This window comes from Chrysochloris asiatica, unplaced genomic scaffold (assembly GCF_000296735.1).
Source record: "Chrysochloris asiatica unplaced genomic scaffold, ChrAsi1.0 scaffold00260, whole genome shotgun sequence".
In the NCBI taxonomy this organism is placed as follows: domain Eukaryota; kingdom Metazoa; phylum Chordata; class Mammalia; order Afrosoricida; family Chrysochloridae; genus Chrysochloris; species Chrysochloris asiatica.
The window spans coordinates 3,109,907-3,120,637 of NW_006408778.1; the positions used below are offsets into that span (position 1 = coordinate 3,109,907).

Below are 10,731 nucleotides of genomic sequence, written 5' to 3' on the forward strand. Positions count from 1 at the left end.
CCTGACTTTCATGCATTTACCCCCAGCTAACTCACAACCAACTCCACGGCACTTAACAACAACAACTCACACTTACAGCCAATCCTTGGGGCAGCCTGATAATGGGAACATAACCAAAGCACCAAGAAAATTCCTACATGCAAGATTTGGGAGTAGTGCATGTGACTTCCTGATTTCTTAGTGCCCTACCCATTCCTTACAGAACCCCAGAAAAGCAGATGTGTCTAGGATAGACCCTCCTCCACCACAGTTAGTGATTTCCAGGTTTGGGGTGATATCCATTCATGCTTGCAGACCAGGATCACCAAGTCTACACAGAAGATTAGGGCATGAGGGGGCAGGAGCAACAGGAGCAGAGAGGGAGACCTCGCCAGGACACCTGTGCACTCCCAGTTAAGGGGCCTCACCTGGACCCATCACCCTCAATAGATTTCCCAGGAACCAAAAGAAAAGGGAACTTCCGGGGCTGCTGCAGCCCTGGGGGTTCCCGCCCCATTTTTAGCTGAGAGCACTGAGGCAGAGCTCCCTGCCCCCAACCTTCTTCTCTGGATGTAAAAATAACTGTGATGGTTTCTAACAATCTGCTTTTGTCTAGGAGCCTTCCCCAAGGCAGGAGATTGGGCAGAGTATTCTGGGAGCCTGGGGACAACCATGACCAGTTGGGACTCCAGCCCTAGGATTCCCACATCTCAGGTATCCTGGACCTCTATGAGTCCTAAAAGAGGGGCTGGGTTAAGCTGCAGTAAGGACCAGACCACCTGTCACTGGAAAGGGAGGAGAAAATCAGGTTGCCTCTTTACATGGACTGAGTCTCTTGGTCACTGTGATTCCTCCCAGCATCCTTTCCCCGTTTGGAGACACAGGATAGCAGGGAAGCAGGAGACTGTATAAGACCAACATGGAGATCGCAAGTAGCCAAGGTCTCAGACAAAACAGGAAGGGTTCAATGCGGAGGCAGCTAAGGATAGCTCCAAGGTCTTAAATGGCCATGGCTAGACTGGAACAGGGAGGAGGGATCTGTCTGCAACAGGATGGGAATGGGATGTGCCTTTTCAGAGTCCTGGCAGGGTGTGAAGGATCAGGGAGTTGTGCTGTACTGACTGCATGATGAAGGCTGTCCTAAACTATGGCTTCTCTACGGGGACGGGCTGAACTGGATTAGGCTGAATGACTGGACTGAATAGGAATGGGTTGGATTGATCCAGTTGGACAGGACTGAGCTGGCTGGATTCAATGTGGCTACTGCAGTGCACTGAGTGAGATGTGTGAAGGGAGATAGGCTGTCCTGGGCTTAAGTGGGTCAAACTGGTCAATCTGGGCAGTCCTCAGCTATTCCTGGCTAAAGTGCCTAAGCTAAACTATCCTAGACTGAATTGATATGAGATGGTCTGGGCTGGACCAAGCTGGGAGAAGCTGGAATCCACCTGGTTGTGATGTTAGGGTGAGCTAAGAGGAATTAAATTGTCTATCATCAATTGGGCTGAGCCAGATTAAGCTGGATGATTCTAAACCATGCTTAACTGAGGTGGACTGAGCTGAGGGAGCTAGATTTCCCTAGGTTAGGTGGGCTGTCTGGACTACCAGTGAGGCAAGGTGAAGCTGGTACAGGAAGAGCTGAGCTGAGGCTTGGCTGAAATATTCGGAGTTGAACTAAATGAGGATGATCTAAACTGAGCTGCACTGAGCTGAATCAGAAGAAGCTGGGTACAGCTAAATAGGAATTTGTTGTTGTTGTGAAGTGCCATCGAGTCGATTCTGACCCATAGTGACCCTGTATAGGGTTTCCAAGGAGCAGCTGGTGAGCTTGAACTGCCAACCTTGCAGTTCTAGATGGGCTAAATGGACTGCCTTTGTCTGCCTGATCTAAGATGAATTATATTGGGTTATTCTTGGCTGAGCTGGGCTGAACTGGGATGGGCTGGCCTTTTGGGTTGGACTGGGCTGAGCTGGGTTGATTGATCTTGGTTTTTCTTTGCTGAGATGAGTTAGCCTGTGCTGGGCTGGGGTGGGCTAGGGTGAGCTGAGTTGGGTTGGTCTGGGTTTGTTAGTTGATCTGGGCTCTGGTAGTGCCAACTAAACTGAGCTAGACTGGGCTGGCTAGCTACACTAAAGTGGACTGACCTGACCTGGGTTAGGCTAAGCTACACTCTGTTAGTCTCTGCCTGGCTGGGCTGAGAAAATGAGGCTTAAGTGAGCTAGGCTGATTTGATTCCATTTGGTTGGACAGGGATATGCTATTCTAGACTAGGCTAACCTGGACTGGACTGGGCTAACTGTACTCAGGTAGGTTTAACTAGACTGGACTAGGCTAAACTTGACTAGCCCAGGTTAGAATAAGCTGAGCTGGAATGGGCCTGCTGGACTGAGATGGACTTGCCTGAGCTAAACTGGGATTCGCTGAACTGAAGATGTTGTTGTTGTTATTAAGTGCCATCGAGTCGGTTCCGACCCATAGCGACCCTGTACAGGGTTTCCGAGGTTGTAAATCTTTACGGGAGTAGAAAGCCTCATCTTTCTCCCACGGAGCCGCCAGTAGTTTCGAACCGCTGACCTTAGGGTTCACAGCCCGATTCGTAACCACTACGCTACCAGAGCTGAAGATAGTTGAACTAAACTAGACTAAATTGACTTAGACTGCACTGAATTGGGCTGGCATGATTGGGCTGGTCTGGGCTTAGTATAAGACTGAATTGAGTAAGGATGAATTAGACTGAGTTCTGCTAGGCTGAGCTGGACTGACGTAGATTTGGTTTGGCTAGGCTTAGCTGGGATGGTCTGAGCTGAACTGGACTTGATTTGTTTTGGCATGGCTTGCCTGGGCTGGGCTGGGCTGGGTTAGGCAGGACCTGGCTGGGCTGGACTAGGTTTAGCTGGGAACACATGAGCTGGTCTAGGTTTAGCTGGGAAAGTTTGGGCTGATCTAGGCTGGTCATATTGGTGCATATCTGGTTGCCTGGAATGTACTATGGTTAGTTTCTCTGATCTGGTCTGGGCTGAGTTGAGCTGGTCTGTGCTTAGCTGGGCTGAACTGACCTGGACAGCACTGGACTGAAAGGATTCTGCTTGAATGGGCAGAACATGCATTTATTTGGTTTAGCTGGGATGGACTGACTTGGGCTGGAGAAAGCTGGGATGATCCAAGCTGAACTAGGCTGGTCTAGGTTGATCTGAGCTTGTCTAAACTATACTCAGTTGGAGTGGGCTGGTCTGTGATAACCTGACCATCCTTCTTTGGTTGGGCTGGGCTGTGCTGATCTGGACTGAACTGGACTGGCCAGGGCTGGACTAGCCTGTATTAGGCTAGACTGGACTTGGCTGGGCCAACCTGAACAAAGCTGGACTTGCTTGGCTTGACTTGGTTTAGCTTCACTGGCCTAGATTGGCCTGGGCAAAGCTTGACTGGGCTGAGCTTAGCTAGGCTGGCCTGAGCTGAGCTGTGATGGCTTGGGAAGACCTAGGCTGGGCAGGTTGGAGCTGGCCTGGCTTGACTGGGATGTACTAGACTAACTTAAATTTGTTAAGTTGATGTGGGCTGAGGTGGCCTGAGCTGACCAGGCTCTGTTGGGCTAGACAGATCGGAGCATAGTTAACAGAGCTGTACTGTTTTTTGTTTTGTTTTTAACTTGTAGCCAGTACAATACGAGGCTGATCTGGGAACCAGGACTAGGATGGGCCAGGATATTGGAAGCTCCAAGACCAGGAGATGGTGGCAGACATGTATACCAACTAGTTGGCTATTTGGGAGAGAGATTTATAATACTTATGATATGTGCTGGTTGGGTCTTTGCCCTCTATCCATGGGTTCCAAGGTCAGGTCTGCCCCTTTCTTAAACATAGCTGGGGCCCCTGAGAGGCCAATACAGAAGGTGGAGCACTGGAGATTTGGCTGCTCATGGAAAAGCAGTCAGGAAACTAAGAAGCTGATTTTGAAGGTGTCAGCATGCAGGAGACCCAGAATGGGCAGGATCGGAGCCTGACCACAGTTAGTCCTAGAAGGACATTGGAGTGAAGGCACATAGGGGACATATGGTGATCCTTCAGGGGGTTCTCTGGTCCCTGCTCCCTACTGAAGATGGATTATGAGAGTAGAGGACAAAGGAGAGAGTCTGGTGTGTGTCCTCAGACCAGTGGGGGTCTACAGATGGGTGGTCAGAGGAAACAGCCTGGTGATTCCTAAGGTGGTGGCCTCTGGACCTGAGTTCTGAGCCTCAGTCCTGGTGAATGGACCAGTACCTCTGCTTCTCACTTAAGTGCCAAGGGTGGGTATGTCCCAAGAATGCCCTTGTTCTTGCGTGTGACCTGAAGGTAATGACAAAGTATCCAGGACCTGGGACCTGTGCGGAAAGAAGCAGCATCAGACAGTGGGAAAATAATCCAAAATGACCCCTTGATTGGAGCCAAGTGTACATGCCTTAACCTTTTCACTATGTCACAGTCACCCCAGGTCCTCCTCTCACCCTACACACAGACCCAGGGAACAGTCATCCTGGCGCCTGAGGATGATGTTCCCATCTAATGCTGATCTTCAATCCTGTCCACACAGAATCCATCAAAGGCCCCTCTGTCTTTCCCTTGGTTTTATGCTGTAATGATAAACCCACTGTGACATTGGGCTGCCTGGCAACTGACTTCATCCCAGAGCCAGTGACCATTGACTGGGACACTGGTTCCCTGAATAGCAGTACTGTGTCCTTCCCTGCCACCTTCCGTGAGACCTCCAAATCCAACATCGCTGTGGGTCTCGTGACTGTGTCTGGTGAGTGGTCCAAACAGAAGTTCACCTGCAGCGTGAAGCATGAACTGTCCAACAGTAACATCAAGAAGACCATTACAGGTGAGCAAGGGCTGGGTCATGACAATCATAGTAAGAGAAGCCAGAGTTGCAGACAAGAAAAGCCTACCACAAATTAACAAGCTGATACTGAGGCACCTCTAGGGTTTGTCTCAATGAGGCCAAGAGAAGACTGGACTTGCCTAGTAGAGGCAGGAAATAATGGGCCCAAATGCTACTGTTGCTGTTCTGGGTCCTGAGCTGGTACCTAGGGGTGGACTGGGGGACTGATAGAAGGGAACACAGGCTGGGTCACAGAACTCAAGGGGTTATCATTAAAACTAGCTGATGATCTTAGCATCCACTTTCCCTCCACAGCCCCAACCCTCTCACTTTCACCCTGTTCCACCTCTCCCACTGTGAAGATCTACCATGCAGCCTGTGATCACCGTGGCTATTCCCAGGCCACCATCCATCTGCTTTGCCTCATTACCAACTTTGCCCCGGGGAATGTTGAAGTCACCTGGCTAGTAAATGGAGAGAAAGATCAAAACCTCAACTCAATCACAGCCCCACTCAAGCAGGATGGCAAGTTGGCCTCCACCTACAGTAAGCTCATAATTACCAAGGACCAGTGGATACCAGAAAAGAACTACACCTGCGAGGTCACCTCCCACGGCAGGTCCTATAAATCCACTACCCAGATGTGCTTAGGTATGAACCCAACATTTACACAGATGCTTACTTTCTGCGATGGGTCAGGATCTCATATGTCTTTCATCCTGCCCCTCCCACCCACAGATCCTGAATCCAGAGGAGTGAGTGTCTATCTCAGCCCTCCCAGCCCCACTGACCTTTACATAAAAAATTCACCTAGGCTCACCTGCCTAGTGGTCGACTTGGCCAGTGAGAAGGGGGTGAGTGTAAATTGGTCATGGAGCAAGAATTTTGTGAATGACAACAAGTTCAATGTCAGGAGGCAAATGAATGCAACAGTCACCATCACATCTACCCTGCCAGTGGACGCCAAGGACTGGATCCAGGGCGAGACTTACCATTGTGTGGTGTCCCACCCACATCTGCCCAGGGAAATCGAGCAATCTATCTCTAAGCCCCAGGGTGAGGCAGGGGCAGATTGGGGTGGTGATGGATTAGGTAGGCTTAATGGGACAGGCCTTCTGACTCCATGTTCCCTCCCACAGGCAAGCGTTTGACCCCTGATATCTACGTGTTCTCACCACCTGAAGATAAGCAGGGAGATAGGTTCATCCTTACCTGTCTAGCCCAGAACTTCTTCCCCTCCGACATCACAGTGCAGTGGCTGAGCAACCAGAATCTCATAGAGTCAGAACGGATCCACACCACTGGGCCCTATCCGACCAGCAACTCTAGAAAAACATTCTTCACTGTTAGTGTCCTGGAGGTCCAGAAGTCTGAGTGGGAGAAGAACAGGTTCATCTGCCGTGTAGTCCATGAGGCACTGTCCAATGGGAGGATTAAGGATGTAATGGTGTCAAAAAACTCCGGTAACTGATACTTCCTACCTTTAATCCTCCTGGGCGCTATCTCCTGGGGAGGAGAAAGGGACTGATCAGACTTTCCCTCAGCTGTGTAATAACTCTTGAAGCCACTCCAATAAATACCCAGAGCCTGCCTGGAGCCCAGGGCCATTCTTACAGAGGGAGGAGGAAGGCACAGGATGGCCTTGGCCCTGGACCCCATGATAAAGGGGTCCACAGGGGAGGAACGCAAGGGGCTCAATATGCTCCATCTGTATACCTGTGTGTCTGAGAGTGCTTATCTTGCTATGTCCATGGGGTTATACTCCCCCACTCTATTCTGGTCCTGGTCTATTCACAAGATTCCTAAGGGCCAGAGAGAATATTCCTTCAGGAAGCCTAGCCCAACCGCTGAGGCTTCTCTCTCTGCTGGAAATCCCTGGGTCTCATCCTCAGCTACAGATTGCTGCACATCTCTGAGAGACACAAGCAAGATTTTCCACTCACTGGGGTCTTGCCCAGTCAAAGTACACAAAAACAAACCCTGTGGGTTAGGGAAAGTCAGAAAGTTAGACCCCCCTCACAGATGTAGACACACAGGGACTCTCATCCATTTCCCCACCTGTGTGCACAACTACACATCTACATACATCACACAAGCACATATGCATACTGCAAACCTACCGTACACACACATACCCCAGACCCATTAGATACACACACAACAAACCTACCACACAGCCTTAGCACAGGAGGTAACCTCCAATCCTGTTCCACTCACAGAATGATCACCCAGGAGCCTATCCAGCTGCCTAGGCCTCACCCAAGTACAGAATTGGCCTTGAATGTGCACCCCAGCCCACACCAGTATTCAGCAGTTGTCACCACGGTCAAACCCTCCCCCTCATGCTACACATGTCCCCACATCCACACTGAACCTTGTGTCCCTCCTTCTGCAGCACCAACAGCTGCACCCATACACCCCCATGCAGTGGTCTCACACACACACAGCCAACAACTCCCTACTACAGAGGCCTCAAACCAGTCTGAAATCCACGATTCTAACACAAATATTTACTGTGACCGCCGCCTCCCCTAGCAAACACAAGTCTGTCACACATGCACACTGCTCCTGTCATCTGCACTTTACAAGACACACACACATGCACACAGCCAGCTTTGTCTGGGCCTTGAGTGTGTACACAGAAACAAGGAAACCATCCTAGAGCAGGGGTTAAGTTTTATGCTATCTCCTATGGACCAGCGCTAAGGGGTCAAGGGCACTAATACCCACAACCCAACCTGAGTTCACCTCCAAGACACACATACCAGACTCATCATACAAATATACTCCTGACCATCACACTCATAGCAAACCCATTATGCACATACACAAATACATACAAACACACCAACTGATCACATGCAAACACACACTCAGCCAATCATAAGCACACACATACCCTAGACCTATCATAAATGTATACACCAGACCATCATGCACACACACTTTAGACCCACTATGCAAACACACACACACACCAAGTCTTTCATACATACACATGCCAAGCCCTTCACCACAGACATATACACACATACTAGACCCACCACACAGACATAGCCAAAATCTATCACACATACTCAAAACACAGACATATATAGCCATACTATCATACCCACCCATAAACACATGCCAAACCTCTCTCCCCTACATATGCATATACATCGTCACACATATATTTCATGACCACCCACCCGACACACATGACCCGATAAAGAAGCACAGCCCAAACTCATCACACTCGTAAATACTTAATTACATACACACCCAACCACCATCACACACATACACAGCCTCTACAACAAATCCCAACAACCATCACAAACATGAACACCAAGTCCATCACATAAGCACATGACAAACCCTTTACAGGAGCTTGGTAGCATAGTGGTTATGAGTTGGGCTGCTAACCTCAAGGTCAGTTAGTTCAAAACTACCAGCAGTTTCACAGGATAAAGATGAGGCTTTCTGCTCCTGTAAAGACTTACAGCCTCAGAAACCTATACAGGGTCGCTATAAGTCAGAACCAACTCCACAGCATACCACCACCACCACCACCAAGCCCATTATACATAAACACATGCCAAGTCTATCACACATACACATGCCAAACACCAAACACACACACACATATATATATTATATATACACACACATATTATGTTGTTGTTGTTAAGTGTCATCGAGTCAGTTCTGACCCATAGCAACCCTGTATAGAGTTTTTGAGGAGCAGTTGGTGAGCTTGCAGTTCAAACTGACATTGCAGTCCAGCACATTAACCCAAAGTGCCATACCCACCACAAATCCATACCCCAAATCCATTACTCACCTCAAACCTATACACATAAAACCTAGACCTATCATACCAAACACGCACAGTGATCTCATTACATACATAATAAACCATGCAAAAATGCATACACTAAGCCCATTAGAACTACACATACCCCTACCCATGACACACAGAGACAATAAACCCACCACATAGCAGAAACAACCACATTCATCACATGAGGGCAACAGAGCATGCACCACATATACACTGCTCACTCTGGAAACTTCAATCATGCACAGGTCTAGGAACATGCACTAAAATTCTATCTCACTCTCTTCAGAGAATGAACTCCACAGGACCTATGCACACCCGCATTCCTCATAACCGAGATCTCGGCTTTCTCACTCCACCCTGAGCCAGGAGAGGAGAAACACCCTGGGCCAGAAGAGAGATCCCCACAGTCCTGAGCCAGGAGAAGCAGGGGGAAGGCCTTGGTCTGGCCTGATAGGACAGCCTACTGGTTGACCCCTCAGTCTTAGCCCATGTTGATGAGAGCTGATTATGAGGGGAAAGACAAGAGGAGAGAACCAGTAGAGGATGCTTCTATGGGTAATGGTATTGGAAGGAGCAGGCTAGAGCAGGATGTCCAGGCCCCACACAGGGCCATAGGAGTAAGGGGCAGCAGGGGCAGTATGGGCCATGGCCCAGGCTTTGATATCTACTCAAAAATCCAGCCTTGGTCCTACTCAGTATGCATTTCCAATGCCCTAAGGGACAGATCCAGTCCCACCAAAATCCTAACTCCATATTCATGGGGCCAGAGCCTGTCCCATGTCCTGTAAGTGTGCTATACAGTCTCATGCTTACTACTGAGACCAGAGTTGGTTGTGTGCCTTCTAGGGTACTTGAGGTTGGTGAAAGCTGAGGCAGCACAGGACAGAGGTGGAAGGTACAGGTAAAAGGAATGATTGATCCTGGGAGCTTTCATGGATAGTGTGGGTAGAGGGACTTTCCTGCCATGGGTGATGCAGAGCCCTTCTCAAGGAGAGAAGGGGTTGGGAAGGGAAAGAGCCAGGGCTGAATGGAGGTGACTAGCAGTAGAGAAGGAGAGAAGATACAGGGTTATCTGGCAAGGAAGGATATATGAGAAGAGGTTCAACCCGAAGTTCAGGAAATGGTAGGCTGCAGGAAAAGACAGGAATGGAGACCGCTCCTACATGAGCACAGCAAATCAGGGAGCTTTCATTACAGTTTGATGTGACTCTGGGGATTCCAAAGGAAGCCAAACAGGGTGCTCCTACCTCTGGGCTCTAAACAGTGAGGACATCAGGCCACAATTATTTTTACCTCCTGGGGGTAACTCAGGTCTTCCTTCTTTCATCATTGTGCTGAGGTTGGGGCTAACTGATCTGTCCCCCAGAGGTAGACCTTCAGGACCTGTGTGTGGAGGAGACTGAGAGCAAGGAATTAGAGGAGCTTTGGACCAGTACCTGCATCTTCATCACTCTCTTCCTGCTCAGTGTGAGCTATAGTGCCATGATCACAGTCTTCAAGGTCAGGCACAGGCAACTGGACTGGGGAAGGGAAGGGAAGCGAAGAGGAATATCTATCTAATGGACTGATCTCAATTCTACTCCCTTTCAGGTACAATGGGTCTTCTCAGCCATGTTGCAGAGGAAGCTCCAGAATTCACATGATTATAATAACGTCATGTAGCCTGTTACCTGGACCAGAAAACCTAACTGGTGCCAGACAACTAGAATGATGACTGGGGCCAGTGACATTCCATTCAACTCTTTCCTTCTCTGTCTGAACCCAAGGGCTGCTCAACTGCCCAAAGACTGACTACTTCACCATGGCGGGAAGAGGACAAAATGGGAGCAGTCAAAACCCCAAAAGGCCTCTCATAGACTGATTGCCAGCCTCAGGGCTCAAGGTACCCTATAAGATCCTCCAATGACAGCCCTCATGTCCCTCACTTTGAGACAGGCTCCAGAATAGTTCCTGTCCCTTTTATGGAGTGACCTTGGCTAGGGGTCAAGAGTTTTGATCACATTGGATTCCACTCAATCATTCCTGTATTGATTGAACAACCATCTTAACACATGAGGATCCAGAGCCCAAT

The 10,731-nt window shown here is 49.2% G+C and overlaps 1 gene segment (V, D, J or C); it reads left to right on the plus strand.

The window, feature by feature from the left end:
- Positions 1 to 898: 898 nt before the first annotated feature.
- Positions 899 to 10,322, plus strand: LOC102826584. The segment is given in 7 exon segments: positions 899 to 911; positions 4,544 to 4,834; positions 5,150 to 5,485; positions 5,573 to 5,890; positions 5,974 to 6,297; positions 10,027 to 10,160; positions 10,251 to 10,322. Coding segments are annotated over 7 exon segments (1,488 nt in total).
- The last annotated feature ends 409 nt before the right edge of the window (positions 10,323 to 10,731 follow it).